This window comes from Rosa rugosa, chromosome 1 (assembly GCF_958449725.1).
Source record: "Rosa rugosa chromosome 1, drRosRugo1.1, whole genome shotgun sequence".
In the NCBI taxonomy this organism is placed as follows: domain Eukaryota; kingdom Viridiplantae; phylum Streptophyta; class Magnoliopsida; order Rosales; family Rosaceae; genus Rosa; species Rosa rugosa.
In genome coordinates this window covers 18,032,422-18,049,014 of record NC_084820.1, presented here as the reverse complement: position 1 = coordinate 18,049,014, position 16,593 = coordinate 18,032,422, and the positions used below count along the sequence as shown (strand labels likewise).

Genomic DNA, 16,593 nt, shown 5'->3' with positions numbered 1-16,593 from the left:
CAATTCTTGTGAAATATAATAATTTCCATATATATGGAAGAAGAAGTACGTGAAGAACACATATGTAGTTCAACTACATAAATTAAGAATGGTAAATTTTATGCACAACCTTTTGTCTTAGACAGATAAATTAAGCAGTAGTTCAACTTATAAAATTAATTAGAACTGATGACTCAGATACAATATTGCAAAATCAATAACAAACTAAATCGAGAATTCCACCATAAAATTGTTCAAACAATTGTAAATAACCAGATATATTAATACGATCACTAAAATTACATGATAATAACTTGACAATATGAATCTTGACAATCTTGAGCAGAATGAGTGAGGAAAATAGTTAGGTTCAACTAGTTTTAACTAACATCCGAAATATTAAATGCGTACAAGTAACCTAGCAAAATTATGTGATTGTGTTATAGATAAATATTGCTAATTAATTCATTGACCCACGTCTAGATCGGATTACTTAGGTTTAAAACTCAAACATTATTTATTAACCATACTCACAGAATTTATAATCAATAGGGTTTAGATAGAAACATCATAGTTCATGCATGTGCATGAATAAGATGATCGAGCAGCTTATGGGTTTACGTAAGTCAGTAGGTCTTCGTTATATTAATTGTAGATAACCATTCCACGCCCACGGGTCCACTTCACCACCACCAACCCAATTGGTATGGAGAACCCTCACAGTATTCCAAGTCCCCCTATAAGGATCCTCCCCATACAAGCACCCTGGATAATGTCCATAACCATAAGGACCTCCACAATTGTAGCAGAAAAGACGATCAATCCCAAAAGCAAGATCATCGTATCGAAGCCCTCCTACAAGTTCCGACCCTACATTCTCAGGGTCATACCAGTTCACCAAACGTCTGTGATTCCTCCTTACTTCGAGACGAGCCTGCCGGACCTCCACTATCTCATTTTTCAGTTCGTGAAAACTTTTCTGCATTACATCTTTAACAGTCTCATCTGATTCAAAAGTGATGAAACCAAATCCCCTCGACGTGTTGGTTTCCTTTTCATACATAATCACCCCCTCATCAATTGCGCCAAACTTCGCAAAGTAGTTGATAAATTCTTCTTCTGTAAGATGATGCGGTAAACCCCCCACAAATATCTTTTTGGGGTGATAAGATCCTCGACGTTGAGCATGTTGATCGCTTTGGTTATTCTGGTTCGTTCCGCGCCTTGGTTCTGAGGGATTTACAACAAGCTGTATAACCAAATTAAATTCATCCCCGAAAAAGAATGACTAATTATCCAACACAAAATTATCACAAAATTAAGAGCATAAAACACTTATACAAACTTTCTACAATTACAGTTGAACTAACCTTTTTGTCAAAGATGCAGTGGTTTTCTTCCAAGACTTTCTCAGCCACCAATTGGTCGGTGAAGGTAACAAAACCAAACCCTCTAGGTTGACGAGTGATTCTATCTAGCACGATCACGCATTCTTCTACTTCACCATATTGGCTGAAGTGTTCTTCCAAAATAGTTTTGTCAACCTGCCATGGTATTCCTCCCACAAACAACTTTCTCTCTTGCTCTGCTTCCATAGCACCTAATATTAACAAACCCTGAAAAATTTGCAAAGTAAATAAGGCAAGAAATAATTGATGTATGGAGCCGCTTGTGACTTGTGAGAGACGGTCAATGTTTGTAACTATATGAAACAGAGTTTATGGAGTAAGTGGAGTTTATATACTACATAAACTAAACCCTAAATAAGAAGGAATATAGAGATTTACTCTAGTAATATTAGGATTCCATTCAGAAAAGGGCAACGATGACTAAAATCCGCTTTATAGATTTACTTCCTATTTTCAGAAAAGTTCTTTTCTTGGTCTAGCAATCTCAATATTTATGGGGGAAAAAAATCTGAATATTTAGTGCAGATTATTTCAATAATGGTGAGAACATGCATAAGTAATTAAATAACGTCGCTGAGAAGTATTTATATACATACTTGGATGCTTAAAACCATGATTTGCTTTTATATAAAACCTCACCCTTGTAATTATGCAGAAGACTAAAAGCGGGAATACCCCACGATAGGGTTGAACAATCATTTCACATGCGCCGAATGGGTTTATCTTGGACCTAGGAAGCCTTTGGGTTCCCCTTGACAAAGTCAAAAAAAAAAAAAAAAAAAATCATTATACATGCACATGATGTTTTGGGTATTTCACTTAAAAAAATTTACAAGCTAGTTTCTAAGTTTTAATTGGGCAGCCGTACGCCCGTACCAAATACCTGGCTGAATTTTTTTTAAAGTTTTTTTTTTAAAATAATAATTTATTGAAGTTTTTAATGATTACAATCGTTTAGAATGACATCCCAAATAACATTTGGAACTATTTGCACCTAAATTTGGCAAGGCCCACGTAGTAGACATGTGGGTCTGACGAACAAGGCGCGATGATTGATGATCAGCCGCGACACATTGAAGATTTACAAATTTAGCTGTCAACTTTATTGCAGAAGATAACTAGTTTAGAGAACCATTACTAAATTTGAAGAAATCAAAGGAGGCTTATTACAAATCTATAAAAGTTGACTGTCAGTTTCATGACAAAATATAACAAGTTAAGAAGGCCGTTACTAAAGCTTGGAACAATCAACTTGAATGTGCATTAAGGGGTTTTGTTGCTGGAATCATCAGTTACTGAATTTGATTACCCATGAAATTAAGCATAGATGGCGTCAAAGAGACCAGAAACGTAAAGTAGTGTTTTATCTTATTGCTTTTCTTTACTGATATTTATCTTTCCTGCACTTTACATTACAGTTCTTTACATTTCAGCAATTTAACTTTTCACTTTTTACTTTGTTGCACTTTATTTCCTGCGGTTTACATTCTTGCTCTTTATCTTCCTGCATTTTTTTTGGGGGAAAATTTCGCAAACAGTACACCAAGTAAAGGCCACTAATAATTCTTATACATAAAGTTCCAAGCCAAACATTTCGGTACACGAAATCTGAAACTCGACCCACTATCAGTACACGACTTCAATTTTTGACACCAAAATGTTCATTATGCCCTCAGTTCTTTTTTTTTTTTAATAAATTTGTTTTTCTGTTATTTTTTTTTCCTTCATTTTTTCTGTTATTTTTGTTTCTTTCGTTTTTATCTCTTTCTTCTTCCTTCTTCCGAGCTCACTCCCTCGCTTCCAACGCCGCCCTTGCCCTCCAATTGGTGAGATTTATGGTCCTACAGCTTATATTTGTAACTCAGCCAATATTTAGTCATGTGAAAAGAAAGAAAGAGATAAAAACGAAGGAAGAAAAAAAAAATAACAGAAAAAACGAAGGAAAAAAAAATAACAGAAAAAAAAATTATTAAAAACAAAAAAGAACTGAGGGCATAATGGACATTTTGGTGTCAAAAATTGATGTCATGTACTGATAGTGGGTCGAGTTTCAGATTTCGTGTACCGAAATGTTTAGTTTGGAACTTTATGTATAAGAATTATTAGTGGCCTTTACTTGGTGTACTGTTTGCGAAATTTTCCCTTTTTTTTGCTGCACTTTTACATTCCTACACTTTCTTTTATGCTATTTATTTGCTATTGTTTACTTTTGTCATTTACTTTTTAAATATTAAGAAAATCATAAAAACAATCATCGTCACCTCACTTTCACATCAATCACCGAGTTTCACAGCACGAAGACTGTGGTTAGGTAAGGCAGATCTGTGCTAAAGTTCTTGCATCCAAGGCAGAGAGAACCCTGCGCCCGAGATCAATCATTCCTCGGCCCACAATCAATTGATCAAAAGTCAGATTGGCGCAAGATCTAAAAATTAAAAGAACAAAACCTCGCTTGGCCTCTCGACCGCACGCCCTCGCACTAGTTACCATACCAGAAGGATACGTGTAAGCTAAAGAAATCCTCGGCCTAGTGACACGTGGCCGTGATGATTTTTGAGCAAACAGGAGCAGACACAAGCCAAAAATGGCTTGAAGCTAGAGCTTAGATAGAACAAATCAGAATGTGTACTACACCAACAAGTTGCTCATGTACAATAGAACATTGCTCTGAAACACTTTTAAAGAAACTAACAAAAACTGAAGGTAACTTTCCAGCCTTCTCAAGATAATTACCAATAATGGAATCATTGTCATGATCTTGAGATTTGGAGACCAAACCATCAGAATCTGTAATCCTGGCATGCAAGAGATCGGCAGACCAATCAAAATTAAATTTGTCCCAGCATAAAGAACACTACTCGCCAAGACACACAATTGTGGTACTCACAGCGTGTTTATATTGGGATCTTTTATAGAATGTAGCAATGAGCAATTTACCTGCACAGAAGCACAGCACACTCGAAATAATAAGAATAACACAATTGAGCAAAAAAAAAAAAAAAACCCAAAATACCTCCTGGGTCCTAAATCCAGACCCATGAAATTGGGTCTAACAAAGGGGTGGAGTGGGCCCAAAAACAGCCCAAACTATTGGTGCCCCATTTTGAGCTGGACACGCAAAGCAGGGCACCCATTCGCGTCTGTCAACTGCTGCCAGTTGGCATCTGTATCCAATCTAGCCACCAAAACAGAAGCCACCCGCCTCCTTAGAACACCGATGGCTGCCCAGCAGTAGTAGGCCAATCTTAGGTCGGATTAGCGAAACCCAGACCCAAACACGGTTGACTGCCACCAGCCCTAGCCACATCTGGATCAAGGCCGCTACCATCAGGATCTACAACATCGTCTGCAGCAAACCAAAGCTCGACAGCTCGCGCCTAACCCATCATAACACCGGCCTCCCCATCAATAGAACCTGGTCTGGATCCCACACCAAACTCCATAGTGGGATTCTCCAAAACATTAGACTTAAAACCACAGACGCCTATCCTACAAAAGCAGTTGCCGTCTTTGAAACCCATCCCTTTTGGAAGGTGCACGGCTTGAATCCGCTTCGTGAGATTGAGACCGACCTTGCAGTGCTTGTACGCATTGGTGAACGTTGTAGCAGAGGCGCCATAACGCCTGGCTCAACGCCCATCTGTGGCGGCGCTAGCAGTCAGAGAGCCCTCACTCTCCTCTTATATGAGTTTCACTCGCCATCCCATTTTTCAACTTCAATCACGTACAATAACAGTAACGTGAATTTTTTTTAATGTTTCGTTGCTAAGAAGTGTAGAATAATCAATAGAGAAAAGAAAAAAATATCGCATCTCTTAACTATATTTTTTCTTTGCATTAAGTATTCAAATCGGTTCATTAGTAAATATCTAGAAACTAAATGAAAAAGAGTTTAAAATAGAAAATATAGCCTAAAAAGGAAATCAAATATTAAGAACGCCAAGGAAATGAGTTCATCATTTCTTATTTTAAGAGCATCTTTAGCAATGCTAGCTATTTTTTAGTCAAATTTTAGCTAAAGTAGCTAAAAAGTTATTTTAGCTAGCCACTTTAGAATTATGTCTGCATCAATGCTCTCTATTTTAGCTAGTTTTGAATTTATATTATTTTTTAAATGAAGATTAAATAGTTTAAATATATTTATAAATTACATAAAATAACTTAAAATGAATGTTTTAAATTATAGAGAGTCTCATCCCACTCTCTATATTTAGGAGCGAGATAGCTAAAAGTTATAATAGAGAGCCACTTAGGAGTCTGGTGTAGCTGCTAAAATAGATAAAAAACTAAACATGCTCTCCAAAAATAAAATAGAGAGTCTGCTAAAGATGTTCTAAGCATTAGTTATAATAATTTCTTTTATAGAAGTAATTCAATGAGAAAGTAATTCTATAAGCCTAAATAAAGTATTTATTATGCTTATTTTAGGAAAAGAAAACGTAAAAGAAATAATTAATAAGAAAAAAAAATTTGGAAAGTAAATTTTTGAAAGAAAAAAAAATGAGGTGGAGCACAGGACCCACCTGATCCTATGTTCATACTTCACTCACTTTCGACGAAACTAATATCGTTTGGGTTGTTAGGCAATGGCAGAGCCACATTGAGATCATGTGGATCCCGTGACACATCTTTTTTTTTTTTTTTTAAATCTCTACGAGTAAAAAAGATATTTCTTTGAATTTTTACTCAATAGCATGAACTGTCAATTTGTTGTGCAGTGGTTAAGAATGCTTGTGTTCATGCCCTTGGTCCAAGGTTTGATTACCTTGTAGCATTATTTTTATTTTTTATTTTGGCTTGCATACCTATTTATTTAATTTTTTTTCCATGTGGCTTGCTATTATAAATCTGACATATGAAATATATAATTTTAAAGATGTTCTTATCTTAACTTAATCTTATTCTAAACTAGTTTTCTGCTCACATGCTCTGCATGTGTTAAAAATTTTATTATTATATTGAGAAAAGAAAAAGTTATTTGAGAAAAAAGAAAAGGAGATATTATCTGAATTGTGGGTGGTTATTGCAGTCATGGGTGGTTAACTTTCTGAAAATTAATTATTTAACTTATTTTTTATAGGAATTTTAATTTTGCTAATTACTGTACTACCACTAAGTTATTAAAAATTATTTAAAATTAATATAAGGTCTAAGGATTTTATTGTATTTTCACACCCATTTTGGCTAACAAAACCTCTTCTCTTAATAATAGTATAGATTATTATTTTTTATTAAAATTTTGGTATGTACTTTGAGTTTTTTTTTTTTTTTAATTTCTAAAAACCCTAACTGAGATCAAGTTTTGGCTCCACCACTCTTGTTAGTATCCTCTTGTGGCAAGAGTCAAGTCACAAGAATTGCACTATGATCTAGGTTTAATGTGGATTTTGACGAGACATGTTTCTCATTTAACCCTAATTCCATGAATCAACTTACATAATTTGCGTAGCCATGAGGTTCATGATCATGAATTTTAATGGGTATTAGCTTTTATTTTTGTTTTCTTTCATTCATATATAGAAAGTATTTTGTAACAATAGACTAATATGAGCTAATTTTCTCTCTCCCTTGAGAAACCCTAAAGGCCGGTCTTTTCCGCATCAATAGATCTCGTTCGGCGGCGCCCCGATTGGTGCTGGCCTCCGGCCTCGCCTTTGTCTGGGGTTTGCTGCTAGACGGACATTCAATCTGAGTCCGAGGAACATCCATGGGTTTTTGCCCTCCGGAGAGTTTCCAGATGGCTCGGCCTTCGGTTTTCTGGCCACATCTCAACTGGCGGTGTAGTTGTACTGATCAAGACCGGCGGGTTTCCGGGCGGCGTAAGCTGTGTCGGCTTGATTCTGGAGTGCGCTGTGGCGGCATAGGGCGCGGCGATTTGGGTCGAAGCGATGAGAGGTCGTGGCGGCGTAGATCGGAGCGACACGGGTCGTGGCAGAGCGGGTGGTCAGGAGCGCTGGATTTGTGGAGTACGACATGTCGTCGGGGAAGATAGGCTGGGGCCAGGCCAGCTTAATGGGCTCTGAAGTTGGACTATTCCTTTGGATGCTCTTGGGGCTACTATTTTGGGCTGGGGTTTGTTGCCCTAGGTCTTTACTATGTTTTAGCTTTGTCTTTTACAATAAATTCCTTGTATTTAGGAACCTAAGCACTGATGTGCACCCAATGTCTCTTTAGCGTCTCTAGAGTAGTACTGAAGGAGGATATCCGCTATCTCTACGTATTTGAATGTATAATGAGTAGGACTATATGTACGTACCACTAGCTTCTTGACTGTCTATGCCCTTAAATGACAGCGGAAGGGTATGTAACAGCCTATTCTGGCTTGTGATGAATATAATATTTTTTAACTAAATATATATATATATATATATATATAGAAAGTATCCAACTCAGGACCAAACCTAGCTAGCCAATGGTATAATCATAGGGCTACTTAAATTTCGATGTGCATGTCCAGACATTCAGAGAAATATAAGCCCAAATAGTGTTCATCACTATCCATGGCTCCGTCCCATGCATATACGTATTTTGCCAACCATTCAAAATTCTTTAGTTAGTTATAGTTTCAATTTATTTGTTGGGTGGTGCTATTCAACACACCTATTTTCTCTATTCACATACCCCCTCTATTTTTCTATTACTTTAATTCAATTTTTTTTTTACAAATTACCCTAACTACCCTCCCTTGCAATTATGTTTTTTTTTTTTCTTTTTTATATTTGGCAAGTCAATCATGAATCAAACATCATTATACAATAAATCAATTTTTTTGCTACTAAGATATTATGACACGAAGATCTTCCAAGTAACACTAATTTTCAGCAATAAATATGATATTGCTCTTCACACTCTGATTGTTAGGTAAAAAAGTATCAGACCTAATTCAACATTGTGAAGAAAATGCCAATACAATAACTAGTTGGTTATTTAGAGTAGCAGTTACAGTTATTGAACTGAAATGTATAGATGGTAAAAAGTTTGTACGCATATAAAAGTGAAATGCATAAACCATAGTTGGGGCTGCAAAAGCAGAGAGTAAAAAGTTGCACATGATCTTACAGTAGCAAAGAGCAAGCTATCCTTATTTCAACACATTTAATTCCTTTCAACTATAAGCAATGATAAAACTGTCAGCACAAATACTTCAATAATGTATATTGGAGCATGAATTACCTAAATAATTTAGCACAAAAATAACAAAAACCAATGTACCAGTCCACAACATTGCTTCATAAAAATAAAAGCTAATAAACAAGAGTAACTAGAAGCATAAGAACCAATCAACCCTCAATAAAAAACACCAACCCTTGCTGAAACCCACCCCCACAAACAACCACTCCTTATCTCTGAAACCCCTCTCATATTATAATTTTCCTATGGCAAAATCTTTTGTATTCTAGCATAAAATAGTAGAACAAATCATGTCTATAATCATAAGGCTATCATTATTAGGCTGTTGTAAAGTTTTATAGTTGCTTAATGGATTCAAATACACCAAATAATTTCAGTTAGAATTTTATCAGGAATGATGGATTCAAAGGGGCTCGAATGATCACTGACCTCATATTTTTCTTCCATGTCTCCATTGCAAATCAAGTGTAAAATTTTCTCCAGAGATGGGTCTAAAGTTGCTTATTCTGCTTTGATTGAACTTCAAAGCATCACATTAGAGAGATAGAATGACTATGCTAGAGAAGTTTTTGATAAAAAAAAAAGGAATAAAAAAGAGTTTTGAAGTCCTCTGTGCCTGCGGGAAAATAAGGGTTTAAGATTTGGGGATGATTGAATTTCCAAATAGAAAAAGAAAAAATTTAAGGGTGCGGCTATTGCTACCCTACCATTTTCTTTGTTCACCCTACAAATATTTGAATTATTGAAAGACTATATTACCCAAATGCAAAATGACTAATAAGTACACTAATTTTCTAAAATTTAAATCTTCAAGGAAAACTAAATACATAACTAATTAAATACAAAACTCCTTAATTTCTCTTTTGATAACATTAATCTTCATATTCTCCATCCAAATTTCAATTTATTACAATTTTCTTTTTTATTTTTTGTTGCGTCCTCATCGTTAATTCGTTATTCAATTCACAAAACCATTAGTGTTAACTTCATCAAAATCTTTATAATACCTTTATAAACACTGAAAGTAAAAAATTTAAAACACGAAGAAAAAAAATCAATCTTTTTTTCATTGCTCATAGTAGCACTTACTAATTTTTTTAATATGGATTGAAATAAACGAACATTGAAAATGAATGGAAAAAATAAAAAAATGGAAGTAAATCAAATTATGATTTTATTAGGAAACTTTAATATATTTTAGGACGTATTTTTAATTGATATAAATTAAATGAGAAATTTTCATTAAACAAAATTTCTTTTTTAATTTGATATGTCATATGATGGAGGATATCCTGAAAAGAAAAATGGGTTGGATAAGTAAATCTAATAATTGAAATTAAAATGTTGGGTGTAATGAGCAAGTAGGGTGAACAAAGAAAATTATAGGCTGACAATAGCATCACCCAAATAAAATTTAATTGCAAGGGAGGGTAGTTAGGGTAATTTGTAAAAATAAATAAATTAAAGTAATAGAAAAATAGAGGGGGTGTGTGAATAGAGAAAAATGATATGTGAATAGCACCACCCTATTTGTTTGTTACAATATTCATTTTACTTCCTTGGCATTTGCATTTCAAATCATTCTAACCCTTAGCTTTTTTGCCAACTATTGTGTGATATATTTTAAAATTGAAGTCACTTACAATATAATTTTGCATGTCATGTTAAAAAATTATTATCATACAAGGGAACCCATTAAAGCCACGTTTTCAATTTACGAAATATTTGATGGAAAAACTAATGTTTGAATGTAATTGATTAAATTAGACAACACATGGATACATGTGATGAAATTAAAAGTGTATGGCCACAACTGATTTAAGATATAGATGTTAAGGAAGTAAAATGAAATTAACCCTTACAAGAGAAATTTATTCTCTTTTAGATCTCACATTATACAGTAAAATGGAAATGGAGGTAGCAGCAATCAACAATATTTGTACCATATAATTTACAGCTAAACATTAACAGGCATCATTGTTCGAATATTACGGGGTTCGATTTCTAATATGCATGGTTTATTAATCCGAAAAAACGAAATCCTATTCTTTTCAAAATTGATCTGAAGTCTCCCCTTTGCCCATCTGGACTTGAACTCTGCTTTTGTGTTGGATTTGGGTTACATTTTGATTAGTTCATACATTAGTCCAACCCTATATACACACACACACACACATCAGAGCAAATATCGTACTGCTATTTCATCGGACTCTACTATTGAAGCCTTTCTTTCAGAGCAAAGCAGAGAGCTTCTTAGAGAGTCGATCGACTGTGAAATTGGGAGTGGTGGGTGATTGAATTAAGATGCATATGGTGATCACACAGAAAGGTAATAGAGATTATAGTAAAAAGAGAATACAAGTGGGAAAATACGAGTTGGGAGAGACTCTGGGAGAGGGCAGCTTCGGCAAAGTCAAGTTTGCTACGAACGTGGAGTCAGGCCAACCCTTTGCAGTTAAGATTCTGGAGAGGAAGAGAATCAGTGACCTAAACATGGCCAACAAGATAACAAGGGAGATTGAAACTTTGAAGCTTCTCAAACATCCAAACGTCGTCAGATTACACGAGATTGTGGCGAGTAAAACCCAGATTTGTATGGTCCTAGAATACGTTGAAGGGGGAGATTTGTTCGACAAAATCCGTCATAACGGAAGGGTCACAGAAGCCGAAGGCAGGAAGCTTTTCCAACAGTTAATTGATGGCGTTAGCTACTGCCACAACAAAGGCGTTTACCATCGGGATCTTAAGCTGGAGAACATTCTCCTAGACGAGGAAGGAAACATAAAGATATGTGACTTTGGCCTTAGCGCCTTGCCCCAGCATTTAAAAAAAGATGGGTTACTGCATACAATTTGTGGAACCCCTAACTATGTTGCTCCTGAGATTCTCATTAATCGGGGGTACAATGGCGCCACCGCCGATACATGGTCTTGCGGTGTGATCTTGTTTGCCATTCTTTCGGGGTTCTGTCCTTTTGACGATAAAAATCTTGCAGTTCTTTATCACAAGATATATAAAGGGAATTTCAAAATACCCGATTGGTTATCACCTGGTGCAAAATCCTTGATAAGAAGGATTCTGGATCCGAATCCTGTCACCAGAATAAACATGAGAGGCATAAAGTCAGATGAATGGTTCAACCAGGACTACACTCCTGCAAAACCCGATGAAGACGAAGAAGAAGGACATATACATGTCGATGATGAAGAAGCTTTAAAGATTCCAGATTTGCATTGCTCGACTGTTAAGGTCCCGAGTTTTCTTCGGGCTCTATTATGTTGTTTTGGGCTTTGTGTTTCAGACTTCCAGTGCAGTGAGTTTATTGACCAAAAAAAGGAAGTTTGAGTCTGTTTCTTCTAGATATCGTCCGGGCAATCAGGTTGTCATGGTCGGTCAATCTCATTACTTCTATGACACGTGTCAGGCCACAACGATTGCAGGTACGAGCTGGGTGCGTAAGTTATCGAGTGATATATATATATAGCTTTTTTTTTTTTTTTGAGAATGATATATATATAGCTAGCTGTACGTGGGTCTGCAATTTTCTTCTTCATCTCTCTCTGTAATTTTCTGTTTCATTTCTTTAGAAAACCTAATTGAAGGGGACAGATCCTAACGCCCCCACCCTTACTCAATGCCTATGAGTTTATTGGATTCTTCTCATGTCTAGATCTCTCTGGCTTCTTCTGGTCAAACATACAATAGTCCTGAAAGATGGGGTCTAGGTTGATCCTCAAGTTTCAACGAAGAGATAAAGAGTTACAATACTTCTTTTACTGATTTACTTAGAAAGTTTACGAGGTGCCACACCCATCCTTAACTCTATTGTGCGAGCAGGGACGGAACTAGAATATTACATTGAGGGGGCAAAATTTACTTTAGGTTGCGAAATTATTTCTTCAAGATAGTTAGGTTAGCATATCAATGGAGAAGATATGCTTATGCTTATTCACCCGAGTTTTATAAACATAAAAAGGTTTTACAAAAAGAAAAGCAGGAGAGATTTGAAGAAAATCTCTTATGGCCTCGGGCTTTTTTTTTTTTGATACGTATGGCCTCAGGCTTTGTTCTCCATACATATATACTTTTTCTTTTCAGAAAAACTGGGGTGGGCTGCAGCACAACCCAGCCCCACCCTCGTTCCATGCCTGTCTGCGGGTAACTGTGGGAGATAAATATAAGAACCCAAATCATTTACATAGTTTAATGTTGTGGGCCTGTGGCAGACTGGCAGACCCAAGTAAGGAACGCTCATGAAAACTTTTATTTTTATGTTGGGGAATACTAGATACACACGTACTCTCCATATGGGTCTAACAACATAGTGCCACGTGCTATGTGCCAGCAGAAATAAATTAGTTCTTTTAATTCCTTTTTAGGGAAATGATGGAAAATGTCACATTAGAGTATGAAATGATAAAAATGTCACCTAGTTTCCCACTTGATAAAAAGATCCATTATGAATTGTTAATAATATTAATTTGGTCCTTATTAATAATGAGATGATGTTAAAACAGGTCAGTTTTTAATTTTTTTATTCCGATTCTGCCCTTAAAGCCAAATATATGTTTATAGCTTTATAGTCAAAAATATCAGAGCGCAAATCTTCTCTCCATTTTGATCAGAAATCCCAGAGCTTCGATTAGAAATCCAAAAGGTAGAAGACGAATCTCAAACTTCACCTGGCGTCATTGCCCAAACCCGATCGGTCACCTACATGCCCCGACCCAACGACGGAGCTCTGAGTGCCAAAACATAATCCCCGGCGACGGAATCGGACCGCTCGTAATGAACGCCGTCGAGCAGGTGATGGAGGTGATGCACGCGTCGGTCTATTTCGAGAAGTATCTCGATTCCTCTGATTCTTTTCTAATCGTGAAATCTCAATTTTGATTTTGATTTTAGTTTTCTGGTTTTGAAGTCTCTCGTCGCGAACGAGAGTTGCAGCACATTTTGCGTGTTCTGAACACCAATGTGGATGGAAATCAGAAGATCATGTTCGCTCTGACCTCCATCAAGGGTATCGGTCGCCGTTTAGCCAACATCGTCTGCAAGAAGGCCGATGTCGACATGAACAGGAGGTTCGTATTTTTTTTTTTTTTTAGGTCATTTGGTTTACAATAGCCATAGATCTGTTTGGTTCTAATGCGATTTATCAATAGCTAGTTCTTCGTTATCTCAGTAGTTCTACTGGTACAATTTGATTTTGCTCAATTCTATTTGTGATAGAAGTATCAAAATGATCTCTGTGGAAGCAATTTCATTGCTGGAGTTGTGTATGCTTTGTATTGATCAAGCTTTTAGTTTTTGTAGTATTGGTTTTTAATTTCTTACTATTTCTAGGGTTCGGTTGAGGTTGAACTCTTTGATTTTCAATCACTGTTTGTATTTGAGCTGAGATTGATCTGGTGCTCCGTTGTTGTGCTCTCTCTATTTGTGGAAACTTGTAGGCTGTAGTGGTGCTAAATGTTAGACTACTAAAAGAATGTTTTTGTGGTCTCTCTATTTAGGCGTTGATGTTGCTATTGAACGTCTTGGAACAACAATAACAGGCGCTTCGCTTTATATATACAGATACAGATGCAGCTAGCGTGGGTTTTGTAAACCAAACCGCCCTGCGAAGTTGGAGAAAGAACCCTCCGTGTCGAGAAATTTAGCTCTTTCCGTTCCTTCTCTGCAAACTCGATTATCAACAGGTAATTCACATCCCTGATTTTTTGTGTAGATAGATTTGGGATTTCTCTGAATTGCAGATATTTTTCTCAAGAGTTGCAACTTGGTTACAGCTAAAATTTATGGGAAGCTAAATTTGGTAGGTGATAGGAAGTGATTAGGTGAAATTGGTTATGCATAAAAAGTGAGGCTGAAAGAGTTTGTTGTCTAAGTTTCAGATGTTCAATTTCTTTTCTTTTTTTGTTTTTAAGTTGTATGCTGAGGTTTTTAAGCTTTGGCGTTAATTTTTCCCTTGTGCTATTGACCTAATGTAATGAGCTAAGAACCAGGGGTACTTATATGTAGTTGCTTCTTGGCTACCATGGTTAACTTGGTTGTGAAGAAGAAGACTCTGGTTACTTTCTGCTGAGTTTGGGAATCCCTTTGCAAGTTTATAATGAATAGGCTCAGGTTGGCACTGAGGCCAAAGTTAGGGCTACTGATGTTAATTTGCAAAGTTTGCGTTTTTTTTTTTTTTTTTTTTTTTATCGGTGGCCTGTGGCAGTGGAATTGAGAAGCAGCTGAAACTTGCTTTTCCATATCCATGTTTTCTTATTGCAAATAGGGAACCGACTACAGTTTAATAAATTGAAAACACCCTTATTGAAATTTTCAGTTTACACCTTGTGTCTATTCTGTCTACAACGCTTTCTTCTCGTCTCTCTTCCTCCTCCTCCTCCTCTTCTTCGAGTATAGGCATTTAAAGTCTCTTCAATTCTTCTTTCATTGAGTAGTTAGTTCAGGGACTGTGGTATGTTAAACTAGAGTTTGTTTGCTTACCATTCCATTCTGCTCCTTTCTCCAAAGTCCTAGGGTTTATTTCCAATCTTTCTCTCTAATTTGCAATATAATTCTCATTTTGTTTAGTTCAGTCTGCACAAACTCAAAGAATTGGCAACCTTTCTGTAACATGTTTGTCTTTCATTTCATTTGGGTCGGGTTGCTATGCAATTCTTGATTTTTTAATTTATTTCTGATTTGTCTTGTATTGTTGGGTATATGTAACTCTTTTTATAGAAGGATTAGAAGAGGGTTAGATCGATGGTGATTTTGTGGATAAATTTCTTAGATAAGGTTGTGTTTCTTTGCTTTCATTTACTGCTATTTATGGTTCTTTCTTTAGTTTTCTGCTACTTTTCTTGTGATTGTCTTGGGTCAGAGTGCTATGCCTTCTCTCTGAAATTCTTAATTTTCCCCCTTTTGGTGTATGGAAATCTTTGTCAAATAATAGGAGGATAGAAGTGGGTTAGATCGATTGTGATTTCATGAATAATTTCTCAAATGTAGTTGAGTTTCTTTGTCATTACTGCTTTTTATGGTTATTTGTTTAGTGTTCTGGTACTTTTCTTTGATTTTATGCTGGTTATTATCAATATTTGTCTAATGATAAAGAAAGATGAATATCCGGAGTTGGTTAAAAATTTGACCAAGTTATGAACAACAATAACAGGCGCTTCGCTTTATATATACAGATACAGATGCAGCTAGCGTGGGTTTTGTAAACCAAACCGCCCTGCGAAGTTGGAGAAAGAACCCTCCGTGTCGAGAAATTTAGCTCTTTCCGTTCCTTCTCTGCAAACTCGATTATCAACAGGTAATTCACATCCCTGATTTTTTGTGTAGATAGATTTGGGATTTCTCTGAATTGCAGATATTTTTCTCAAGAGTTGCAACTTGGTTACAGCTAAAATTTATGGGAAGCTAAATTTGGTAGGTGATAGGAAGTGATTAGGTGAAATTGGTTATGCATAAAAAGTGAGGCTGAAAGAGTTTGTTGTCTAAGTTTCAGATGTTCAATTTCTTTTCTTTTTTTGTTTTTAAGTTGTATGCTGAGGTTTTTAAGCTTTGGCGTTAATTTTTCCCTTGTGCTATTGACCTAATGTAATGAGCTAAGAACCAGGGGTACTTATATATAGTTGCTTCTTGGCTACCATCTGCGGAGTGAGTATCCTGAGAAGAATAAAAGGAAACTTTGTGAATCTTCATTGCTGAAAAGGAAAAGGATTATGGGACATGGAAACCAGATCTAGGGGAAGATGCTGGTACAATTCATCTCCCGAATCCAATTAATGGGTTTGGGACTCCAGCTGATCTCTGTCAAATCCACAGAAGTCTTCCAGAGGCAGCCACAAGACCTCCTTATTTTTACTATGAGAATGTGGCATTGACTCCTGAAGGAGTTTGAGGCACAATATCCCGCTTTTTGTATGACGTGAAGCCTGTGCAGACTGAGCTATGCATTTAGTGAGAACAAATCATGCTATGGTCTCATAAGAAAAAGCCCTCGGTGCCTTTTTCGTTTGGTCTCTTTTAAGCTATTTTTGGTTAAAATGACATTTTTTTTTCCCGGAGTTCTTAGCAA

General features: G+C 36.1%; 2 protein-coding genes and 1 long non-coding RNA gene across 4 annotated transcripts; 2 read left to right on the top strand and 1 right to left on the bottom strand.

The window, feature by feature from the left end:
- Window positions 1–619: 619 nt before the first annotated feature.
- On the bottom strand, window positions 620–5,007 carry LOC133717523 (heterogeneous nuclear ribonucleoprotein 1-like). The gene is made up of 5 exons (XM_062144269.1): window positions 4,882–5,007; window positions 4,276–4,325; window positions 4,081–4,183; window positions 1,350–1,595; window positions 620–1,267 (listed from the first exon to the last, which is right to left on the bottom strand). The coding sequence occupies exons 1-5, from the start codon at window positions 5,005–5,007 to the stop codon at window positions 620–622; spliced, it is 1,173 nt and encodes a 390-aa protein (XP_062000253.1).
- A 5,822-nt stretch (window positions 5,008–10,829) lies between these two features.
- LOC133717440 (CBL-interacting serine/threonine-protein kinase 1-like) lies at window positions 10,830–11,864 on the top strand. Its single transcript, XM_062144188.1, has one exon. It carries the CDS (start codon window positions 10,830–10,832, stop codon window positions 11,862–11,864), a length of 1,035 nt encoding a protein of 344 aa, XP_062000172.1.
- A 1,243-nt stretch (window positions 11,865–13,107) lies between these two features.
- LOC133722182 (uncharacterized) lies at window positions 13,108–16,593 on the top strand. 2 transcript variants are annotated; one of them, XR_009852532.1, is made up of 4 exons: window positions 13,108–13,334; window positions 13,441–13,600; window positions 14,094–14,215; window positions 15,682–16,593. It is a non-coding gene; the product is annotated as an uncharacterized LOC133722182 (long non-coding RNA). The 2 variants fall into 2 exon arrangements; XR_009852530.1 differs by having other exon boundaries at window positions 15,704–16,592.

Excerpts from the sequence above, each read along its gene's own strand:
- LOC133717523 (XM_062144269.1), bottom strand. The coding sequence starts at position 5,007 with ATGGCGCCTCTGCTACAACGTTCACCAATGCGTACAAGCACTGCAAGG. Across the intron at positions 1,596-4,080 it reads GAAAGTTACCTTCAGTTTTT|GGTTTGTTAATATTAGGTGC; the intron begins GTTAGTTTCTTT and ends CAAATTTTTCAG. Across the intron at positions 1,268-1,349 it reads ACTGCATCTTTGACAAAAAG|TCATTCTTTTTCGGGGATGA; the intron begins GTTAGTTCAACT and ends TTGGATAATTAG.
- LOC133717440 (XM_062144188.1), top strand. The coding sequence starts at position 10,830 with ATGGTGATCACACAGAAAGGTAATAGAGATTATAGTAAAAAGAGAATA.